A 25,320-nucleotide genomic window follows, 5' to 3' on the forward strand; every position below is an offset into this window, starting at 1 on the left:
CCCCGTATTCAGCACAAAGCTGAGGATAAAATGTAAGGTTCAATTTCAGATCATTGATTGTTCTGAGGAAAAGTTTCAAACTTACAGGTACAATACGTTAAGTATTGGCTGCGTTGGACCAATCCACTCCAAAACAGCTCAAGAAAAGGTGAAAGACACACAAGCGCACGCACACACTCGCGCACGCGAACACACACACACACTAAAAAGAGGTCTGGGGCTGCAGCAAGTTTAATGCTCTTATGGTAGGCCAGAGAAATTGCACACATGGCACAGCGTCCAGCACACACCCTGCCCTACTGTTAGAAAAATCACAGACTCTCTCTTGATGCATCAAATCAACAACAATAAATACATTTTATCTTCCGAAAGCTTTGTTGGGTCCAAGTAAGGGAGGATAAAGAGAATCCTCAACTTCTTCACGTCCCCCACCGTCCTGCAACCAGACTTTGCTCAGAATTATTTACAGACCACATCGGCCTCACAAGAAATGCTACATAAACTAAAGTTTTTAACAGATTTTAAAAAAACAAAGCAAAAACTAAACAAAAGGAGGAGAAGACAGAGAGCAGCATCCTGTAGGTGGCGTTTCTGGAAAACCTGTAGTCCTATCAGAGTCAGGGTCCTCTGGGAAGACTGATTTGAATCAGCATAATCCCACCGTAATATCCATCCGCACATCATTTCATAGCTGTACCGGGAGCAGTGTGTTTAAAGGGAGAGTGACAGGGTATGACTTGGAAAGCAGCTTGTCTGTGATGCACAGGGTGTATTGATAGCATAGTAAGAAGTTCTCAGTGCACAGGCATCTAGACTCAGTCCTCTTCGTGCTGGTTCTCTTTATAAATCTCTCGGACCAGCAACATTTGAGTCAAGAGCCGAGCCAGCGCACTCTTCTCTAGAGGAGTCGAGCTAAACCACAGCGGACTGTCCAAGGAAACAGAGTCTTCGGGCTTCATGTAAAAATAATCTGTCCTCTGCCTCACAGACTCTGGGCTAAAGAGAGAGCGAAAGACAGAGGTCAGGTGTGTGAAAATCGGAACACAAAAAAAATGTTGCTTCAGTAAGAGAGACACAATAGCAATAAAAGATAAATTACCAGCAATAAAAAATTAAATTATGGATGCCAAGTAATGGTGGTTAGCCTAATTGTAGGCCATTTATGGTTGCCTAGCAACAAGTGGTTGACTGATTTAGATTTTTAATGGACGATGCAGTTTTTGAGAAAGCAATGTGGCAGATTGGCCAGTATGAGACCGATATAACATAAATGCAATTACAGTAAATGGGACACAAAAAAATTGCATTTATAGTGCAGATTTTTTTTATATAAGACACAACCTGCAGATCTGACACCTCAGGGCAGTTTAATTTTTTTAAGAGTTTGCTGCATGACGTAACAGCATAATGTGTGTTATAATAGGTGAATAATGCCAAATGCTGGCTTTACATCCGAGTGGTTTTGTATTAGGAGCAACTAAATTAAGGGACAGTAGGGTTGTGCCGATAGAATCGTGTATTGACGATCGTCTGGCATATCGCCAATAGCAGGCTTTCATGACGATAGTTGGCGATGGGTATTACTATTATAATAGTTTCACATTAACATCTGCATTTGCGTGCTTTTCCTTGCATCAGAGGGTTTGTGGGTTTCACTGTACGCTAAAGAGCTTGTAACGCGGACAGATTTCCTTCTCTTATGCACCTGGACTTAATGCAAGCATCTTGTACTCTTGCTCAGACCTGAATGCACGTGGCATGGACTCCTTCTGTAATCCGCATGATTCGGACTCTTCCTCGCACATGAGCTTGTAACACGTGCAGCTCTGACTTTTCTTGTACTAGGGAGGTTGTTAGCGTGCAAAGGGTTAAAATCAGTGAGTGTGTTGCTCCCACTCCCTGGCATGCAGGACATTTTTGAGTGCCTGGGCTTTTCCACACTCGGATTAATGGCATCAGTTTTAAGAAGGTTGCGGTCATGACAGTGTTGCCCTTGCTTCTTTTTGTCTATCAATCAAGGGACTTGACATAAACGAGTAAAAAAACGAACAAATAAATAAACGAGAAAACTGCTGCCTCACTCCTCGATACTATTGTGTATTGGCAATCTCACAGGCTGACGATAGGACGATCTCAAAATGAGGCATATCGCCCAACATTAAGGGACAGAAAAATTTATTGGCCAATTAAACAAACTTATCAACTGATGCAAATAAAAAAATGTAATCCAAATACCAGCCACGGCAATATATCGGTTTATCACTACTAGGGATGTTCCGATCAATCGGCCACAGATTAGTATTGGCCGATAACGACATTGAAGGACTCGATCGGTACTCGCTAAATTTGCAGATCTCATAACCCTCTCTTTCGGTTTACTTTTGTCATCATAAGGCTCCAGAATGCGACTGCAATTAGAGATTGTTTTTATGCAGTGCGAGGACTTTTATAACCGCTGCGATGTGCAGATTTGAATTACTCTCTTTGCCTATACAGATTTATGTGTATTTTCTATGAGGATGCGCTCCGGTCCTTACAATGCGACGCGTCTTCACATCCCAATCAAACAGCATATACAACACATATCTAGACAATTGCATCCTCATGCCGAAGGTTTATTATTTGCATGCGTTTTTAAAGTTTTAATAGTTTAAATATTCATTTTCCTCACAGCTGCTCTTGTCGGTGTACACCTGACGCGCGCCCACAAACCAGCCTGTCATCAGTGCACGTAAATAGAGTGATCTCGCTCACGACTTAAAGCTACAGTAACCTAATTCATGTCTTCATAAAATCACTTTCTGCTCTTTAATGAAGAACTGTTGTACTTTATATGAATGCGTGTATATTTAATTCATACAGTAAAGACTGTGAAGTGTTTTATTTTTATTACTTTTAGAGACATAAACCTTTTTAAAAGGCATATTAAATTTCTCTTTGCAGAAGAAATATTTGTTGAGCTCATTTTTTGATTCTCTATTAAAACAATAATATATTATTTGCAGTAATTGGGTATAACAAAGTCAACATCTGTAATATTACTTTATCTAGGAAAAATTTGAACAGTTACAGTCAAAGAGCTTGCATATCAGCTTGAAGAATCTGTAGTGGAATTGGTATCGGCTGATCATGATATATATCGGTTACTGTCCCCCAAATATAAAGAGTTATCGGTTATTGGTATCGGCCAAAATTTCCATATCGGTGCATCCCTAGTTGATATTAAAGAGGTCCTATTTTAGTTGCTACAACTTTTAGCATCTGCAAAGTTGCAGCTCAAATCTCAAAGCCAACTTTTAGGTGTGTTCGACTTTGTGGCGCCTCATAGACTGACAGGAGGATGACATGAAAATACTGTGAGAGCATTTCAAAGGCAGATCCCTCTGTATGGTTTCTCTGTATCTACCTGTCGGTTCTTGTGACGCCTCAAAGTCAAACAAACCCATTTACGCCTTTGTCCTGCAAGCAATTTTGGCTAAAACAAGGCAAAATTTGTGTTGTCAGCGAAAGTCTAATAGACGTCTAACCATAGCCCCAGAATAAACGATGCATACATGTAAAAGAAATGAGAGCAAACACTCCAAACACCAGTTGACTTTGCTTAAATGATGAAATATTGTACACCATCTTGCAAGTTACCATGTTACCAAATTCAAGATTATTTAGGGTAAAAGAGGGGTTACTCATAGCCAGACTATATTTAGTTTATAATAAGCAGTTATTTCAATGTCTCTGTTATTGCTTGCTGGGACATATAATGTGACCTCACAATTTTGCTCATTTAAATACCCCCCCAGACATACACAAAACAGGGGATGACCCCTGTAACAATTATCAAATCAATTTGTGTTAAAATGTCCTCATAGTTGGATTGAGTCAACATCATTTTCAGAATGTGAACAGCAATCGTTATAATCACTGGACATTTGTGTGTTTTTTTTTTTTTACAATACTACAATCAATTTACCAGACTTTAAATTCTAGCAGTGTGTTGGTACTACTACTACTATTAGAAAAAAAAATGCTTGTTTGACCGTCTTTGAAGAGCTTGTTTAGTCTCTCACTGAATTTATGTTTGTTTAACTGCATTTGAACATGGTTTTGAACAAAGCACATCTAATGAGTTGAAACTCATTCAACGCAGGCACATCCAATCAGATTTCAGAGCCAAAACTATATACATAATAATGGTTTTTATGTTTATATTTAACCTCTACATTCAAAACAACACAATAGCATACCATCTTTATACACAAAGTGTTATTCTGTGTAGTCACTGCATAACCGAAATGTTTTAATTCCTAAACTCACCACTTTGATAAATAAAGCTCATACAGCCGGCACTCGTGTTTCTTAACAGGACAGCGATCAGAATCTCCTGAAGCACTGTCCGCCTCAAAGTTTGAGTCACAGTCATCTTTACGCCGTCTTTTACTTCCTGTGTGCTCTGTGTAAAACAATAGATATGTTTTAGCATCTGAAAGACAAAAATACCTTGACACCAAACAGCTAAACACTCATTGATGCATCAGGCATGAATTAAAAAATGTGTATAATAAAAAAGAAACCTGACAATAACATATTTTAAAAAATGATTTGATGTTGCTGTAAACGCACCGTTCGCCTCATGTGAGATGGATGGGATTCGTATGCACACGTTGGTGTCGTGGCTGTGTGGTTTGGAACTGCTTGGGCCGTAGACATTTCCAAAGGAGAGGCGTAAGTGCTGTTCGACGGTTCGGAGTCCAAAGTATTTAGTGTTGAGATAGAGGACAGATCTGAGTAGGACGGAAGGCGTCTGCTCTCCAAGCTGCCCGCTGCTCCATAGACACTGTTCTTCAACACGGCCCCACTGAGAACCTTAACACAAGACCACAAGACCCTAACACTGTATCAATGATGACAAAACGTAACTATGCATCAAGCAGTTTAGTGCATGTGTGAAATGTCCTCATAGTTGGATTGAGTCAACACCATGTTTCAGGATGTGAACAGCAAGTTATAATCACAGGGCACTTCAACATTACAAACTGGCATCTTTTAAGGGTGGCACCTACCATCAGGAAGAACGCTGGGCTGCCAGTCTTTGAGAATCTTGTTCAATTCTTCCCCAAACATGTCGTACGGCGGATCACCAAACAGGTCATCTGTCCGTCCCTTGTTCTGCAAATGCTACAAAACACCCACAAATTTAAGAGAAAAACAAAGCCAGAGCAAAGCAGGATGCATGCCTTGAATAAAAGACCAGGTGATCAGGTACAGTACATCGCTCTCTGACGTGTCCTCATAATAAAAGTGTCAACACCATATTTCAGAATGTGAACAGCAAATGTTATAATCATTGGACACTGTTCAGGTTAGGATTGAACAACTCTGCACCTTAGGATTTAGTCAACCTCAAACTTTAAATTAAAAAGCAAGTAATATGTAAAACATTGAACAAGTGAGTGTGACATGTTTTGTCAAGTACAGTAGCTTATACTCAAAACGTGACCCTTTGCATTTAACCCATGCCCGTGATCATCTCACCTTCTGAATGCTGAGACACAGGTACAGGATGCTGTCTGGAGCATAGCGCTCGCCGTTAGGTCGACGTACTTCTTTGACGAAGCTTGACAAAGACTGATTTAGCTCTGCCGGGCTCAGAGACAAAAGACTGCCTTTTAAACGAACTGTCAGGAGAAACACAAATACTTCAGTTCAACATCCGTCCTGAGAATTTTTTTTTAAGTGCTCACCTTAAAGGATTAGTCCATTTTCTTGGGGGAAAAATCCGGATGGTTTGCTCACCACCATGTCATCCAGGGTGTTGATGTCTTTCTTTGTTCGGTCGAGAGGAAATTGTGTTTTTTGAGGAAAGCATTGCAGAATTTTTCTAGTTTTGATGGACTTTGGTGGAACCCAACATTTAAAGCAACACTATGTCGTTTTTTGACCTTTAAATAATGTCTCTAAAATTATTTCAGTGATAGAACAACTTTTAACTGGACAAATTGTACTGTTGCTGCAACCTGAGCAACCTCCTAGCTACTTCAAGCACACTCTGAAAGTGGCAGTGGAGGGTAGAGCACACAGCCCCGCCCCTCCCCCTGCCTGCAGAAGAGTGTCTGATACCTGGCACTGTTGCGCTTTTCAACCACATGGGGGAGCTGTAAGTCATTTTTACATGGAAACTACATAGTGTTGCTTTAATACTTAATTCAACACTTAACAGTTTTTTTCAACGGAGTTGCAAAGGACTATAAACAATCCCAAACGAGGCATAAGGGTCTTATCTAGCGAAACGATTGTCATTTTTGACAATAAAAATAACAAATATACACTTTTAAAGCACAACTTCTCGTCGTGTAGACCCGGTCGTGATGCGCCAGCTGACCCCACTACGTCACCGCAATACGTCATCACGTCAAGAGGTCACAGAGGACGAACGCGAAACTCCGCCCCAGTGTTTACGTGTGTTGAGAAAGAGGACCGTTCCTACGTTGTTGTATGTCAACTGATACTAATTAACATCTTTGTGGCAGTTTGTTGTTTTAAATGGTCCGCAAATGTGCGTTTTATATATGTAACACGTGACCTCCCTACGTCACTACGCATTTACGTTAGGTCGCGCTGGACCGGACCTTGACGAAAAATTGTGGTTTAAAAGTATATATTTTTTATTTTTCTTGTCAAAAATGACAATCGTTTCGCTAGATAAGACCCTTATGCCTCGTTTGGGATTGTTTATAGTCCTTTGAAACTTCGTTGAAAAAAACTGTTACGTGTTTAGTTAAGTATTAAATGTTGGGTTCTATTAAAGTCCATTAAAATGAGAAAAATTCTGCAATGTTTTCTTCAAAAAACATAATTTCTTCTGGACTGAACAAAGAAGGACATCAATATTTTGGATGACATGGTGGTGAGTAAATTATCTGGATTTTTCTTTTAAGAAAATGGAATATTCCTTTAAGGCTACTGTTAGGCACTTGCTTATTTTAAGCAAAGTACAAACATGTGAGTTTATACCAAAGTCATCCTATCATCACCGCAGACATAAACAATAAAAATATTGAACGTGTGCCCTCATAACTCAAAACTGTCAACACAAATGTTTCAGAATGTGAACAGCAATAAAGTTATAATCACTGAGCACGTTAAACCAAGCCAAATCCTCTAAACAGACCTGAAACTGTAAAGCCAGATGGATCAAACCAAACAAAGAAAGTTAAAAGCCCAGTTTCACAGACAAAGCTTAAAAGTTCCCCTGTGGTGAATATCAAGTTTATATTGTTGTTGTCTATGTGTTGTTGTCTATTAAAAGTTGTGATTTTCTAGGCAGATATGATTAGGAACCACACTCTCACTCTGCTGTTATAATCAAGGACTTTGCTGCCATAACATGGCTGCAGGCGGTGCAATGATATTACGCAGTGCCCGAAAATAGTCCCCTGCCATTGAAAGTCACTAAGGGGACTATTTTCGGGCACTGTGCAACATCATTGCGCCTCCCGCAGCCACGTTAATTTTCTGTCAGTCTTAGTATATGTTGTAATAACAGAAGAGTCAAGTTTTAAATAGGAAAAAAATCCAAACTCTTTGGTTATTTTTTTAGGGTGATGCTAATGGTCTAATCTGATTCAATGAATTGTGCTAAGCTATGCTAAACGTGTTAGCGCTAGACCCGGAGATCAGCTGAATGGATTACAAAACGGTAAAAAATAAATGTGTTTAACTCTAGGAGAGCTAGAAAATGAGCATAGTTTTTAAAAAAAAGTAGAATGTCCCTTTAAAGGGATAGTTCACCCAAAAATGAAAATTCATTATTTACTTACTCTCATGATCAGCTTGGTTACTAGCATTCCTCAAAATATCTTTCTTCGTGTTTATCAGAAAAAATTTTTTTATACAGGTTTGTAACAACATGAGAGTGAGAAAATGACACAATTTTCATTTTTGGATGAACTATCCCTTAAATCTAAGCCTTGTTTGTGAAAAGGCCAGAAGGTATGTTGGCGAGTAGATTATTTATACCAGGGTTTCTGCAGGTTTCATTAAGTCTAATTTAAGACTTTTTAAGACCTTTTTAAGACCATAATGAATGAAATTTAAGACCTATATCACGACAATGAAGTCCAATTTTATAGTCCAGTGTGCATGCATCCGTGTGTTGTTGTTTTTTTCATGACAAAAAACAAGATGTATTTTCTAGAGGTGTGACAAGACACTTGCTCCACAAGATGAAACGAGATTGGGTTCACGAGAATAAGATTAGACAAAATGTTTACACTTTGCTGATATTACCAGTTTTTCACCTTAAATTATAATTAATTAAAATCCCATTATTTTAAAATGTTTTAACCAATTTAAGGGTTTCACTAACAGTAATTTTGGTAAATGATGATGATCAAGTAATCTGATACTTTTTGGTAATAAAAATAGAGCTAAATGGGCAAAAGCATTTACGATGACAATAATGATGAGACAATAATAATTTGTTCAAATAATGTATCAAGAATAAACACATGGTTTTATGTAACAACAATGTTAAAATATTAGGTGTGGTTACCCAGATAGAGTTTAGATTAATCCAGGACTAGGACGTTAAGTAGCTTTTTAAAAATATAACTTACAAAATACATTACTTGTGTGCATCTTGAGACAAAACAATGACAGTGAAATATTTTATGGCAGAAATAGAAATAATTAAATTGATGAGACCAGGAGTAAGGGAAATAGAATGTAGTAGGCCTATTGTCAGATCCACCCTCCGGGCCAGAGGGGGCGCTGATGCACCTATAAGCTAGATACCAATCGCCATTAAAAGAGAAAAAGAAGACAGGCTTCGTTGACAGTGGAGCTAAGCGTGGATCGGATGTCTGATGGAGCAGAAGCCGTGGTGCTTAAAGCTGCTGATGCAGATGTTTTGCATGCCGTGGTGCTCTTTAGGGCTACTACTGGTGGCACAACAGAACAGAACTGAAAGATGCCGGGTGTTTTCAACAGGTTTCTGCAGCGCCTTTATGTTTCTTACATTGCATGTGTGACACTAAAGCTTTGATGCCCACTGTTCCGAGTTTTAAAACTTTCTTGCAAAATAAACAACGGACCCCGTACGCTAACTGGTGTTTACCACGGAGCAAAATCAGGGTTAAGTAACCAGTTTTCATTAAATGTGCACTTCCTTATAGCTAAAACTCACACTTTTTCTCCATTTGCGTATACCCAGTCCACGCACTTTAGCAAACTCCCGGCAAACTTGTGCTTTCGTAGATTCCACCTATTCAGTTTTCCCTGACACATGACGAACATTTATAAAACAGTTACAATCTTCTTGACAGTGTTGTTTGGACAACATTTTAAGACCTTTGATATGCAGATTTAAGACATTTTAATGCTTATTAAGGCCTTATTTTCATACTACGGAATTTAAGACGTTTTAAGACTTTAAGGATTCGCGGACACCCTGTATACTAAATACCTTGTTTCTGATTCTCCTTTCCTTCGGACTCGCTGGACTCTGATGCTGCGGACTGGCTGGGCTGTGATGCTGCTGCAGACATGGCCCACCTCCTCCAAGCATTTAAGCCATACCTGGAGTTTAATGGGAATGAACTGTCGGCAGCTGTAGACTCTATTGCTGGTGATGAGGACAACGACGAGGGAGACTCATTCTCTACTAGCCGTCTCTTCTGGCCCTAAAGGAACAGCAGGTCAGAAAGATTAGCATACCAGTGGTCTTCGCTAAAAATTAAACACCATAATCGTCAGCCTCATACAGAAAATTCAACAATCACTACACATCAGAATGTGAACAGCAAATGATTTTCTAATCACAGGACAGCACTGTTTGTGTTGTTACTAAGGTGGATTTATACTGTACCCTTCTCCTGGTTCTGGGCCGAGGCGTCTTTTCTTTCTCCTCCGGCAGGACTGGAGACAATGAAAAGAGCATATCTGTATCCAGACGCTCAACCAGGATGGGTTCTGATGCTGAAACGAACCAGAACGACAAATCTTTAGTAGAGATAATTATGTTCAAAGAAATTAAGAAAGGAAAACACTTTGAAATAAACATGATCAGATGGTTTATTTAATACACTAAACTACCTCCTCCAAAGGACACTTCAAAGAAAGTATCTCAAAAGGCAGCAATGTCACAACAAAAGCAGTTCACTAGGTTTTGGCACAGACTCCCAGAACATTTTAATTTATTTTGATAAGTCAATAAAACGAGTGTGTGTACTGTACCTAGTGGAAGATCTTTTTCCAGGTCCAAATCTGGCTCATACTTGTCTTCCTCATCCTCTTCCTCCTCCGAACTGCTGCTGCTGCCCCCATTTTCATGCTTTACATTTTCAACTTTCACTTCACTGCTGCCCTTTTCACATTTGATATCTAAAGAAAAACAGAAAACAGTGATGCTTTCACAAGCATACTACATTTGTGGTGTTCTAGTATTAATAGGTTCAAGAAGTACACCTGATGTGTACCCATTTCAACTGGTTCTTACCCGAGCAGTTTGGTTTCTCATCTTCAATCTCTGCAATCATTTCATCCATTGCTATCATATCAACGTCCTTCTGGTCAGGGAGCACTTTGGCTTTCAGCTCATTGATGGTCTTCACAATTTGGTCAGCGTTCTCCAGTGTAGTGGGCAAAAACACTGGCACAGGCACCTGGAGTCACCACAATGTGGCACAGAGCATTGAGGAACATTTCCATGTGTGCATGCTCTCTTATCATATATCATTTACAAACCATTCTCATGTTTCTTTTGTTCAATTGAGGATGTTTTGAAAAAAGTGATTAAAAAACTATCCCAGAATAACTGGTATATATAAAACAGTTTCTCCTTAAGAGACTGAATGCTCAATAAAAAGCCTTTCAGATAAATCTTCATTTACATAACTTTCATATATATAACTCCTATGCGAGTACATCGTCCTCATATTCTAAAGATATAATCACAACAGGTCATGATGTGAACAGCAATAGATTTAATCACAGGACAATGTGCACAATAAGTCGTCAGAATAATGACTACAGAAATTTCAGAAAACTTTCCTAAGACGTCAATGCAAAGTAACTACAGTACAGCAAAAACTACACCAAAGGTACTAGAGACTGACATCATAGGCAAACTAAAACCTTATTACAGTATCTAACCAACCCTAAGCCCTAACAAGATAAAAAGTTTTTATTGACAGACTGCCTCTTACCGGTATAGGTATTGCAATAGGAGTGGGTGTGGCCTGAGCGTAGAGGTTCATGGGTACAGGGACATAAACAGGAACGGGTATCGGGACAGGAACATATTCTTTTCCTGAGCTGGATTTCTCCAGATCTGCCTCATCTGAAAGACAGAGAAAAAAAGCATGTCATCCTCCACGTTTTCAAAGGAAACTGTGAATTTGTACTTTTAATGCCACTGGTGCTCATCTGTCTGCAGTGGTTTGCTCTGCATGTGGGGTTTGCAGTAGGTGGCCTTAGTTAAGGTGAGCGGCTTACAAAGCACGGCTTTATTTTTCACATCTTTCAGGATCCCTCCTCCAGCATACGATACAGGCCCCTGAGTAAATGACTGCAGAAGATATAAAAACATTTAAATACTTTTTACACATTTGGCAAATGCTTTCATCCAACATGATCAAGTGTGCATGTTATCAGAATTTGCATATCCTGGGATTTGAACCAAAAACCTTGGCATCGGTAGTATCATGTTCTTAAAGGGGACATTTCACAAGACTTTTTTAAGATGTCAAATAAATATTTGGTGTCCCCAGAGTATGCATGTGAAGTTTGAACTCAAAATACCATAGATAATTTAATATAACATGTTAAAATTGCCACTTTGTAGGTGTAAGCAAAAATGTGCCCGTTTTGGGTGTGTCGTTTTAAATGAAAATGAGTTCATCTCTGCAGTAAATGGCAGTGCCGTAGTTGGATGGTGCAGATTAAAGGATGGTATTATCCCCCTCTGACATCACAAGGGGAGCCAAATTGCAATGAGCTATTTTTTCACATGCTTGCAGAAAATGGTTACTGGGTTGTTCTTTTTCACATTTTCTAGGTTGATAGACGCATAGGGGACCCAATTATTGCACTTAAACATAAAAAAGTCAGATTTTAATGACATGTCCCATTTGAGCTCATAGCCTTTTTGTCATTTTTTTGTGATAAACTTACTAGGAAACATTCAATGACCTACTCACCATCTTAGATGCTTGGGTTGCTCCACCAAGCTCTGCAAATATAAGACAGGATTTTGTTTTAAAACATGACTATATTTAACAGGCAACAAGACATGCATATTTTTGGGATTTTACCTAAAGCCATGTTTTCAGGCCCTTTCTGTGTGGCCATGTTGGGCTCATTCTGTTGGCAGTAAAATCTCAAGAGACACTGCTGGTCGCAGAAGTGCTTCATCTCTGCACGCCACTGCACAGACTCCAGCAGGTTCCCCTGTACCTTACAGCAGTCACAGCGTGCCGCCTAGTGGACAAAGCAGAGAAACACAGGCGATTGAAAGCACAGTAGAGGGTTTTCACCGACGTCACGTTCTGGGCAGTAACCCGGATGCGCGGCCATTGTGGAGGCACTCGGTGTAAAGAACCGAACGGAGTACAATGGATTATTGTGCGCTTTGGATACTTTCAGTGAATATAGACATGTCTAAACAACGCGTCCAAGATGCAAAGGCAGCGAGTTAGTGAGTGCATAATTTTATGCACTCTGCTCTATGCCTTTAACTGTTTTATGGCAACAAGATGATGAAATTAGGAATGAAGGTCACCCGTACCTTGTAGTACCAGTCATGAAACTTCTTAGCACACGTCTCGCTACAGAAGTCCCTGCTGACCCCATCTATCTGTTTGGTGACAGATTTCTTGCACATCTGAGTGCAGTGGTTGCAGGTGACACACTTTAGGCCCAGACGTCTAATGAAATCCTGCTTAAAGAGCAACTTGCAACCTGCAGAAGAATTGTGAGAATGAGACACTAAACAGCAGCTCAAATAAAGTCAACTTTGAGATTAATATATTTGTCCTCATACTCTAAAGATATAATCACAACAAATCATGATGTGAACAGCAATAGATTTAATCACAGGACAATATGCATGTCAAAAAAAGCATGAATAGAAGTCAAAATAATGACCTTCACTACAGAAAGGCCTCTTTACTCCGGAAAACTTTACAGACTCGTGAAGTGTCTTTTCCTCCTGACAGTACTCGCAGAACGTCACTATGCAGTGGAGCTTCTTGTAGTCATCGCAACAGGCCTTGCTGCAGAATTGATAAACTTTATCCTGCAGAGATCAGTTATGATTACACTTTTTGCCACGCACAACCTTTATGATTTAAATCTTGATGATATAATGGGAATGACTGATATCTACCTCCCACTCCAGAACCTCTGGCTTCATACTAAAGGAACCACGACAGTAGTTACATTTCAGCTGGATGTTCTCGGGAGCTGAAGCAGGAAGCTGCCCATTGGCTGATGTTTGGATGGTGGCATTCTGAATGAAAGAACAACAAAATCATGCAGGAGCTAAATAAAAGACAAAGCATAACTATTCTATACACCCACATGAAAATTTCAGTACCTGAAATTTGGTGACACACAGTGAACTGCAGAAACTCAAAACTTTCCCTTCAGGCAGAGTTGCCTGATACTGAGGTAATCCATTTCTCTTACAGAAGTGACATGAGGGCTCAGTACCTACAAATACAAACAAGATCAAACATGTGCTTCTCTCAAATCTGATACATCTGTATCATCAAATTTCTGAGTGTTCATCCATCTTCCTTGTGGGACAAAGTGGATCAAATAGGTTGGTGAGCATGTGTAAGAAATCATAGAATGTGGAAAACTATGGATGTCAGTGTGGTACAAATAAGGACAAAATAGCTAAATCCGTTTTATTGCCCCATATTGACTACGACATGTTTTTTTTTGGTCCATTTTGCCTTTATTTGATAGGCAGTAATTAAGAGACGACAGGAAAGTACAGGGTTAAGAGAGGGATATGGGATCGGCAAAGGACCTCGAGGTCGCCGGAAGTGCATCTGCACCATATGTCAGAGCACTGTCCACTACACCATCGGCTCCGTCGACTATGATATGTTTAACTGACTGTCTAGGCCCAATCGCCAGGCCCAAACCAAAAACTCAGCAGAATTCCGCGGATTTAATGCCCGTCATTGACAAGCACACATGCGTGTTTGTGAGCCGTCATTGAAAAGCAGTACATAAACCCTGTGTGTGCTGTTTGCTGTGACTTTTTTAATGATATTTAAACTATTTGAGATGAAATAAAACTTACTGTGGAGTCTATGTCAGTGTTCCCCAACCTTTTTTCTGCCATGGCACAGTTTTAATAAGTAAAAAAATCATACGGCACACCACTATACCAAAAAGCATTAAAAGAAATGCACAAACCTCTATTGCAATGCTTAAATGACTTGTTTAACTGGAATATTTTACTATATTAAATGTAGAACTCACATTCAATGCAAGTACACTTGTTTTGATGAACACAAAGATTATATCCTGGCTGGAATTGATGACATTGACACACGCAGTTGTGATTTTAAATTTTTCCACGGCACACCAAACAAGCTGTCATGGCACACTAGTGTGCCACAGCACAGTGGTTGGGAAACACTGGTCTATGTGACGCGTCAGCTTTCAGCACATGATCATTTCAAATCCGTTTACAAGACGAATGCTTTTGTTATGTTAAATATAAAGTTTACATTGCGTTGTAAAAATGATGAAAGTATCTTGATACGTGCTAAATTTATGATGAAACTATTACCACCACAAGCTTTTTTTATCCTGCCATAATATCACTATAAACAATAATAAATGTAATTTTATATACAAACTATAATTCTATCTTGACATGCACATTATCATGGTTTATGTTGGTCTAGTTTCATTCAGAGGACTCATTGGTTTGGTGTATTCATTTTCATTTTAAGTCTTTAAAAAGTAATTTTTTACATGCAATTTTGAAATATTTACAGCTTAAAAATCACCAATATCTTTTTAAAACATTTAAAATCATTCTGCCGAATTTTCCAAAAAAACAAATTCTACAGAAAAAGCAAAAAAAGTCTGCATATTCCTTATGGCCCTTCCTGTCGCCTATAATTTTCAAGACCCTGGTGTGACACTTGATTCAGAGCTAAAATTTGCAAAAATGAAATCATTTTCTTTATCATGACTTGAAAACTGTTATTCTGGCTTTCATCTTTGAAAGGCTAGATAATTGTAATTTCTTCTGTTTGTGGTTACCAACGACATTGCTGAACTTATTAATACAAAATGTACTATATAATTAAATAAAATGAATTATAACATTTGCATAAACAACTGAATTGATAAAAAACAAATCTATATTTGACTTGGGCCACAGAAGAACACAAATGTGGTCAGTTTCGTCCCCGCAGGGTAAAAACGACAGCATTCGCTTATGCTTATCTACTTACTCTGTGCAGCAGCTGCAAATTTGCTCTTAGTCATACAGGCTGTAGAGCAGTAGGTCTCCATGCCTCCATTTGTCCCAATGCACTGAGTGCCATCTATTGATCTGCACATCACCTTGCAGCCACTACACTGCACCATCTTCCCATGAGTCTATTGGAAGAAAGTCATTCAGATATTTACGATAAACTAAAGAGACATCTCATCTTTCGGCACTGATATTTTTCACTGATAGAGCCTATGGCTGGCCGACAATGACTTTCAAGGATTTTAAATAAGAGTAACTGACCTGTTTATAGTCCCTGATGCAATTCTGACAGCAAAAACGTTTCTGCTGACCATCAATAAGTAAAAAGTGATTTGCTGTGGCACGACTGGGCAGATAATTCCCACACTGTTCACAGCAGTTCATGATGAGCCCATTAGCCATACGGTAACGATTGAAGCATGCATCGCTGCAGATCTTGTGGGTTACGTTCTTGAAGCTCACCTCATGTCGAATCTGGAGTAAAGGGTATAAAATTTGCATTAAAATGATGCATTGTTCTTTAAACAGCTCTAGATAAACATAATACATAGACCATAAACAACAAATTGAGAATGAAAATGGTCTCTTATTCTCTTCCCAAAGTGAACACCCCATAAAAATACAGTAGACACAGTAGTAACCATGGCTAAAAGTCTGCACCCTTGGATACATCCAGTACAACCATAATGGTGGTTAAAAATCGTATTTTACAATAGACCAATAGATGTGTTCAACAGGAAAAGTACTAATAAACTCACATTACACATTGTAATAAATGAGAACACATTTTGACAATCCTTCCTCCTCTACGGTACTTTTAAATATGTGTGGCTATACATATGTAAAGCAAAAATTAATCGAGTCATGCGGATGTGGCTTTGGAGCATTCAGTAATGCAACTCAATTACTAATCATGATCCAAGCCTTTACCATACAAGGATTCATTAATTCACTAATTCATTAATTCAGTTTTTATTATTAGCACCCACTTTGTATGGCGTAAGAGCGCTTAGTTTGCAGCACTTCGACTTCGGGTGCAGTAATATTGATGTAAGTTTGAGCAAAAAGAGGAGTAGTCAGGAGTGATGATGTTACTGCCTGCCGAGGTCAAAGTGCTGCAAACTAAGTGCTCTTCCGCCATACAATATAGTTCTAATTTTTAAAAAAGATAGGTATGTATTAATTCGTCAAAGTTGAGGTAAGAACATAGTAAAATATTGAAAAACGGCGGTGTTTTCCTTTAAGGTTACAAACTAAGGAATTGGCTCAAACAAACATTTAACTAAATATTTACATTGTTAAAGGAATAGTCTACTCATTTTCAATATTAAAATATGTTATTACTAGGGCTGTCAATAGATTTAAAAAATTAATCTAGATTAATCGCATGATTTCATGAGTTAACTGCGATTAATCGCAAATTAATCGCACATTTTTATCCATTCTAAATTTACCCTAATTTAACACTTTTCAGGTTTTTAATATTCTAATCATATATACATATATAGATGCTTTATGCAAATGTATGTTAACAACAGCCTGTTTACATTTTAACAGAATCACCAGCCATTGTTTTGTATATTAATTTTCCTTTCAGAAGATTTTTCTTTCTCCATTTTTGTTTGCTGCTGCATCATTTGTGACCTGTGCTGGCAAGTTGAGTCGGAATTAGCAAATTTTTAAAAAATAGTTGTTCATATTTTGACATTCTCTATTAAAACATAGAACAATGCATGATTTGTTAACAAAATATGACAGAACTAAACGTGTTTGAAGTTGAAAGAGTCAAATTACCACAAACATTTCCACATCCATTATATTACCACATCAATACCTTAAAATCACTGGTAAAACTAATAGATTTAGCACACACAAAGCAAAAACATCATCAATGTATGTTCAACTTTTTTTCCTTTTGTTTGATTGACATTGAGACAGACTGCTTAAAATCTAAGTGATCTAATATAATGTTACATATCAGATAGTTTTACCCAACAGTTAACCAAACATTTACTTAAAACATAACAGATTATAGAGCCTACCTGCGTGAATTCTTATCAAAACAGATATTTGTAAAACTGTAATTTTGTGTAGATGTCTATATATCCGGGTCGCGCACTCGCGCGTCTGTGTGCACGCGCTTCAGATATCAGTCAGTCAGCGTGAGGGGATCGCTTTTGAGTCTTGTCGCTCTTAATAACTCTTTAACATTAATCAGGTACCGAACTTTATCTCTCTTAATGACTCTTTTAACATCAAGCAAGTCCTGCAGTCTATAAGTCATGCATAAAAGCGAAACCAAAATGAATTGAGACGCATCTTTGTATTAGATTAAGCATTAGGAGGACGGTAACGTTACACCTCTCAGACGTATAAATAAAGATCATATCAGATGTCCAACGAGCATTTAGAGCATTGGATTTGGTAGACAATTTGCTTAATGTTCTTATTTCTATGAAAACCTTTTACTCATTTAGAGAGAGTCACATTTGTCTGCGACTGCGTCTCTGTTCATTCAACTATGGGCTGGACCAAGGATCAAACAGAAATTGCGCGTTGCGTTAATCTCCGTTAATAAAATTAGTGGCGTTAAAATGAATTTGCGTTAACGCGTTATTAACGCGTTAACGCAAATTCATTTTAACGCCACTAATTTTATTAACGGAGATTAACGCGTTAATTTTGACAGCCCTAGTTATTACCTTAACTAAGAATTGTTGATACATCCCTCTATCATCTGTGTGCGTGCACGTAAACGCTGGAGCGCGCTGCGACACTTCGATAGCATTTAGCTTAGCCCCATTCATTCAATGGTACCATTTAGAGATAAAGTTAGAAGTGACCAAACACATCAACGTTTTTCCTATTTAAGACGAGTAGTTATACGAGCAAGTTTGGTGGTACAAAATAAAACGTAGCACTTTTCTAAGCGGATTTAAAAGAGGAACTATATTTTATGGCATAATAGCACTTTTGGGAGTACTTCGACTCGCCTGAAAAGTCCGCTCCCCTTCTCACTCTCATAATGGGAGAGGGAGGGTGTTACTGCGCCGAGTCGAAGTACTCCCAAAAGTGCTATTATGCCATAAAATATAGTTCCTCTTTTAAATCCGCTTAGAAAAGCGCTACGTTTTATTTTGTACCACCAAACTTGCTCGCACAACCACTCGTCTCAAAAAGGAAAAACGTTGATGCGTTTGGTCACCCCCAACCTCATCTCCAAATGGCACCACTGAATGAATGGGGCCAAGCCAAACGCCATCGAAGCGTCGCAGCGCGCTCCAGCGCTTACGTGCACGCACACAGATGATAGACGGATGTATCAACAATTCTTAGTTAAGGTAATAACATATTTTAATATTGAAAATGAGTAGACTATTCCGTTAACACACTTTTTGTGCATGGCAGATAAGTCAGGTCTGCAACCTTAATGCGCACAAGCATGTTATGTAAAAATTTGTCATTAAAACTTTCCTGCTCCTAAACTAAAATGCAAAACCTAGGATTTTAACCCAGCTCCTTCATAGACAGTTCTTTGCAATTCACATGTTGAGTAAGTTACAGCAGAGCATATCTGACCTCAGTGAGCATTCCACAGACGGTACATTTCGTTTTCAGTTGGTTCTTTTGGGGATTCTGTTTGTTTTCATAAGATGCCAGACAGCCGGTACTGCAGAACTCCTGAAATGACTCACTTGAATCCACCTGGGCCACTATGGTGCCACCTTTCATATTAGTAATGTCTCTGACAGAGAAATCAAAGCACAAAAGACAATATTGTTATTATTATAATCAAGTGTTTTTATCATTACTATAAATTTCAGACACAGGTTGACATTGTGAAATTCATAAAAGTCATACTTCTTGCACATGGTGCAACTCTTCTTGGGGGTGGGTTTGTGGGAGAAGGCAGACAGGCAGGTAGTCGAGCAGAAAAGGTGGGATGAGCCCTTGCGCTGGTACGCGGTCTGGCCCTTCTTCAAAGGCTTTTTACAGTTAGCGCACGTGACTTTCATGGTGCGTTGTGGCTGCTGGGATCCTGAGGAGGACTGGCAGGGTGGTTTGGGGAGAGGAGCTGCAGGAGATGGCGAGTCTACTCCAGGCTGCTTCTGGTTACGAGGAAAAGACGCCGACTGGGAAATCCATGAATCTGTAGAAAAAATATATTTAATCTCACACACATCATCCATCAATTCGTTCTCTGTCATATACATTATGATTCACCTTATTACTAGACAGCAATGCAAAATGCTTCTGGCCTTCTAACAAAAAGCATGTGGCCTGAAACTATTTAAACATGAATGTATCTTGGAGTCTGACTAAAAAGAAATTTTCTAAAAACAGTAATCTTTCAGTGTATCGTCTTTTCTAGTTGTATCAACTCCTGCATCCATTATGGATAATGGTGCAATGCTTTAGCTAATACAGATGCTATTTTCTTGTCAGTAAAACAAAAACAAACATAAGGTTGTACATCATGTTTTTTATAAAGAATGACACTGCAGGAGCGTGTGAAAGAATTACCAGAACTCTGATGCGTCCCTGTTTCTCCATTCTGCACAGGCTGGCTGGCAGCATTAACGCGTCCCGGGTTGAAGGTGGGTGAAGGTCTGCTGGCTGCACCTTGGTTCTGATGGGCTTCAGGGTTTAGGCTGAATGCACTGCTGATCTGGAGCCCATTCTCAATCCCCTCATCCAACCTGGCTGCAGCTGCCCCACCCTCATCCTTTAGTGATGTCACATTTGTGATCATGAGGTTTGTATCCTCTTGAGCACACAGTGGCGTACCTGTTGACATCGCCATGGTAACGGCCGAAGACTCTGCACCCAATGTGGTAACGCTAGCGATTTTGATTTCGGAATCAGGCTCAGTGCTGCTCAGAGGGTCCTCGACGTCAGTGCGACAGAGGGAAGAAGAGGAGGCACCCTTGATCTCTGAATCCTCCTCATCGTCAATCACAATTGGCTCACTCTGGCTCTTGGGTGTCGTGGATGTGGCTGTAGCCGCAGAAGAGAGTGGACTGGGAGCCTTGGAAGAAGCTGTTGCCGTGGTAGCCGGCTCTGCACAGTCTTTGGTGGCGGTCAGGGTATCTGCAGGTGTGTTAGCATCAGGTGTGTTGGGGGGCAGTACTCTCCCCTGAGAGGGAGCAGGAGGCCCTTCTACTAATACCACATCATCATCATTGTCTTCTGAGGTCTTGGGAAGGTCTGGTGCCGTCTGTTGTTCTTCAACAGATTGAGTCGGCTCTGTACTGGGTGTGGTTTCCATATGACCCTCCTCGTCCTCCCCTGTGATTGTGGTCGCCTCCTCGACATCTGCCCTGACTTCCAAATCTCCATCCATTGCTTAGGCAACCACCTGTTGACACAAACATAATAAAGGCACTGTTATCTGAAGAACCAAAACAAACAAATCAATTAGGATTATAAAAAAAGAGTTAATGAAAACTAATAATAAATAAATATTCTATGCAATAGTACCAGTTGTACTAGAGCAGGCAATTTTTCATCCTGTCTCTTGACAAAGGTGCCCCATCTCATATGCTCATAATGAATATGCGGCTTCCTCCTTGCAATAGACGCTTTAATGTGGTTGATTAGGGGATGATCAAGGGATTACCTCAAGATCAAATTACAACAATGTACGTCTAGATTAATGACTGCATATTCCTTTTTGTATTATTAGAAAAAGTTATTACATAAAACATGTAGACCAGATCTGAAGTCAACTACTCATCAAAATCATGAAACCAATAGTAAGCCAACAACATCATTCACTCAAACCCAAGGCCAGCTAAATGAATAGCAACTTTTGAGCCAGAGGAAACAGGCCAAGGCCCCATCAACAAGTGACCCATTTAGGATAATGGTGCAGAGCACAACAATCACAATATAACTAAATGCATAGTCTATCAATATTAAATCATTGCATTAATCAAAAACTATATATTTACAACCTAGCCGACCTATTAGCAAACAAGCGCATACCAAATATTTTGAAACACTGCGGGTCGGGACAACACAAACCTATTGATCCCTTTGAAGAAGCTGTGATGACTGAGCAACAGAGCACAGCCATTAAACTGCAAGTGCTAAATAGTGCAAGTTGCAACACATGATTGCAAATATATTATGCCCAATCCAAATGTAAAGACTTTTGGTTGTCAGGTGCGCTGATGTCATTTCCACTGAAAAAGGAAGTTAAGGTGGGACATAGTGAGGGGCCCCTCTCTATTTAAAAAATAAACAAAACAAAAGCATTTTGTTTACCTCACAGCCTTGGAGTCTAATAAGAAGCTGAAGTGGAGAATAATATCAAAAAGCATTGATCCATATGGGCAAAGGTGAGAGACAATACGTTTATAATGCTAATATCTCCTCCTCCACTAATATATGTGTCCTTAAGACTACAATTTTTACACTAAAACAAAAAACACTTCAAATTTAGATTTCTTGGAGACTTTCAAATCTCTAGACTGCAATGCAGAACTGTCCATGTATTGAGCTACAGTTCACTTTCAGACTTTGACACTGAATGCCCTATATATCAAGATCCTAATGATGATGCAACAAGATCTATTTCTCTACATACCAAACGTGACGTATAAAATGCTTAAATATTAAATATTTTACAAAACAAGTCAAGACTTCATTCACAAGACTTCACAATCGTTGGGTTTTTTTCGCAGGCTGATGTCATGAAACAGGACGCTGCCGACAAAAAACTATTATGCAGTGTTAAAAGTCTGATTCAACACTGACGCGTGATATAACTACACGCATGTGCGCCATGCACGTGCCAAGTCTGCGTTGTGAGCTAGATGCGTTCACAACACCAATGTTTATTTGACAGGGTCACTAAAATGAATCATTCATACAACTCTGATTCTTAGGTCACAGTTAGGAACATGAAGTAATTCACGGGAGATTCATACCACTCGGGCACCGGTAGGCCGTGCCCTTGACACTGGACCCCTCCGTATCCACACTCACACCCGACCACGATCCGCGTGCTGTCAAGGCAACCGGAGAACGACGTCAGCACGCTGTTTCATGGGCTTTTCAGGAAATGCGAGGTCCATTGGGATACAAACTTGTTACATAAACCATCAAGACTGATGGACCATCGTAAACTACATCAAATGAGTCTTTGCGTAAAAAAAATGCTCTGCGGTTTTCACGCAAAAGCCCCGGACCATGTGTCTGCTCTGCTCCCACCCCCGGCCTCTCTGGCGCATGCAGCCATTGGATTAGCGGCGAACTGGAGGGAGGAGAACCTCCGAGACTGCGCCATTGTTATTGTAGTGAACAAAAAATAGTCAGAAGTTGTTATCCACGAATCAAAATTGAGGAGAAATCCGGGTACTCCAAATTATGCACTCTGAAAGAGGTAATATTCAAACATTACACAGCGACCAATTACGACTGTTCCTATCCTATCAGACATAACAAACACTTCTGAACGCATACATGGTTTCAGCCATACTTATGAACTACCATTTAGATTATTAAGAAAATTATTAAGCTTTCCCGCTCTTACTACACTTGAGTGATCATTTAATTGAAGTTATCCCTGAGCGTTTGCCCCAGCAATCAAAAGGCAATACCTGTGGTATCCTGTAGGGGCGCTGGACAGCTAACAAACATCAACTATAACGCCTATAGGTGTTTAGTCGCAAATATTTGAGTAAATATGCCACGTTTTTAAGTTTAGCCAGTCGCGCGTTAACCTGAAACCACAAGTACTAATGAGCTACAAAACAAACAATATTTGCTAATTGGCAAATAATTTTGCCCCCTTCAGTCAGCGGGTAGCACTGCCTCATGTCCGCCATTAGAGAGGGAACGAAACAATGCGCGCGAGCATAGGCAACAGCACCCTGCCACGGCGGAAAGGGGGAAAATCTCAGGCGGGGTAAAAAGCCTCTCCTTCGTTAAATTACCCTCATGCACAAACGCAGGTGACCCCGATGCTTTCCTCGGCTCAAGCTCCGCGCCGGACATAGTTCTTAAAACTTTGGCCAATTATGCACAGTTCAGCATCAAAACGCCAGAGAAATTCTTACCGGAGTAGAGCTGGAGACGATAGAGCGCCACTTTTGTGCCTTGACATAAATTCTGGCGCGCATGCGTGAAAACGTACGGACGTTCCAAGCGCGTGGGAGGAGAATACTGCCAGCGAGTTCTTCGCTACTCACGCGGTGTCGTGCTCGCGCTTACGTGCACGCGCACCACATTTAGGCAATAGTTTAGCTATTTAACAATTTAAATGGTTGTTTTTCGACTATTCTCAAACACGTTGACACTTATTTAGATGTTATTTTGTTACATTGATTATGCAGTTTAAGTTATTTGCCAGTTTAGTGAAGTCACATACGAGAGCACTTCAGTTATCCAATCAGCTTCCTGCTTAAAATATGTTTAGCAAAACAAAATTTGATAGCGAATTTCACTAAGTGACTATCATAATAAAATTAATTTGAACGCTTTAATATACTTAATGTTGATAGCAAAATTAACAACCGAATACAGCAAATTGAAAAGAAAAAAATGTTAATGGTTTTATAAAAATCCCACAGAAGTTTTCTACATAACATCAATTATTATTATTAAGTTAAGCGGTATGCTATCATATTTTCATCAGTATAAAAAATCGAATTAATCTAGTGGAACTTCCTCCGAGTTTGCACACGCTACAATGTAAATAAGGTAAACAGCACGAGGACTGAAAGGTGCTGAATTATGGCGACTGAACTGCATTGCGTAAGGGCCAAGTTAAACATTAGGAATCATGTTCACAACTATTTGATAGAAGAAACACAATAATATATCAAACTAAGATGCGATAATGTGATACATTCGTGATATGATACATTCGATTAGGTCATTTTGTACGAGGTTGCAGACTTTTATTTTGACAAAAGATCTGTTACAAAAGTAGTTACACGTTTGTAAGACAAATTCATACATCTACGATGTTAGATAAAAAAAATAAACGTATGCATGTTTGATGGAAAAGTTTTGCTTAAATTTTAAATGTGCACAAAATTGGAAATAATTATAAAAGTGGTTTGAAGTCGTGTTTTCACACAATGACGTCACCAACTACAGTACATTAATTTAGTCTTTGCTAGGAAACGGTGATCTCTTTCTTAGATATAAATATCTAAATATCTGTTTAGTACATTTACAGAGGAAATAGGCCTATGGCTCAAAATATTTGTAATGGTGTGGTCTCATTTTAAATAGAGGCAATTATAATTTTTTGTTAATCACAAACACGACTCAAGAGAATATGATAATGACCATAATGCTTACCTAACTGGTTGTGCATTGGCTGGTAATCCCAAGGACCTGTTATTACCCATGAGGAAAGAAATATATCCATGGACAATTTCCCTGCAGTTGTAATATAAAATGCTTTGGATTTAGTGTCTGCCAAATATCCCCATCTTACCTTTCTTTATAGGCTTATACTAAAGGCCAACTCATTTGTGATAAATATATGTTGGCTTAGGGTCAATTTATCAGAACACATTTGGAAGATGCTACCTATATTGTTAAACTATGGCCCGATTTCACAGGCTTAGCTTAAGCCAGAACCAGGCCCTAGTTAAATTAAAATGTTTAAGCATCTTTTATAAACATGCTTTAAATTAAGATGATACTTGTGTGTATCTGTTGAGACAGCTCCAACATGTGTCTTAGTCTAGGACTAGCCTTAAGCCTTGTCTGTGAAACTGGGGGTAAATATTAATTTAAAATCTACACAGGGCTAAGCACGTCACTCAAGTGCTTATGAAATATATTGGTTA

General features: G+C 39.2%; 1 protein-coding gene across 1 annotated transcript; it reads right to left on the reverse strand.

Annotated features, from left to right (window-relative positions):
- Positions 1–213: 213 nt before the first annotated feature.
- zmym2 (zinc finger, MYM-type 2) lies at positions 214–23,729 on the reverse strand. Its single transcript, XM_073855094.1, has 23 exons — positions 23,572–23,729; positions 20,030–20,864; positions 19,367–19,655; positions 19,085–19,250; positions 15,767–15,979; positions 15,483–15,630; positions 13,592–13,707; positions 13,382–13,504; positions 13,141–13,291; positions 12,782–12,954; positions 12,309–12,474; positions 12,195–12,226; positions 11,417–11,563; positions 11,202–11,330; positions 10,493–10,658; positions 10,231–10,377; positions 9,863–9,972; positions 9,461–9,677; positions 5,530–5,672; positions 5,058–5,172; positions 4,618–4,860; positions 4,312–4,447; positions 214–996 (listed from the first exon to the last, which is right to left on the reverse strand). The coding sequence occupies exons 2-23, from the start codon at positions 20,847–20,849 to the stop codon at positions 816–818; spliced, it is 4,131 nt and encodes a 1,376-aa protein (XP_073711195.1). The 5' UTR covers positions 20,850–20,864; positions 23,572–23,729; the 3' UTR covers positions 214–815.
- Between the last annotated feature and the right edge of the window lie 1,591 nt (positions 23,730–25,320).

The sequence above is a fragment of the Misgurnus anguillicaudatus genome, chromosome 17 (assembly GCF_027580225.2).
Source record: "Misgurnus anguillicaudatus chromosome 17, ASM2758022v2, whole genome shotgun sequence".
Classification (NCBI taxonomy): Eukaryota; Metazoa; Chordata; class Actinopteri; order Cypriniformes; family Cobitidae; genus Misgurnus; species Misgurnus anguillicaudatus.

Coding starts and splice junctions, on each gene's coding strand:
- zmym2 (XM_073855094.1), bottom strand. CDS start 20,849: ATGGATGGAGATTTGGAAGTCAGGGCAGATGTCGAGGAGGCGACCACA. Junction 13,708..15,482: donor ATTTGCAGCTGCTGCACAGA/GTAAGTAGATAA, acceptor TTGTATTTGTAG/GTACTGAGCCCTCATGTCAC. Junction 5,673..9,460: donor AAAGGAGAATCAGAAACAAG/GTATTTAGTATA, acceptor TTCTCCTGACAG/TTCGTTTAAAAGGCAGTCTT.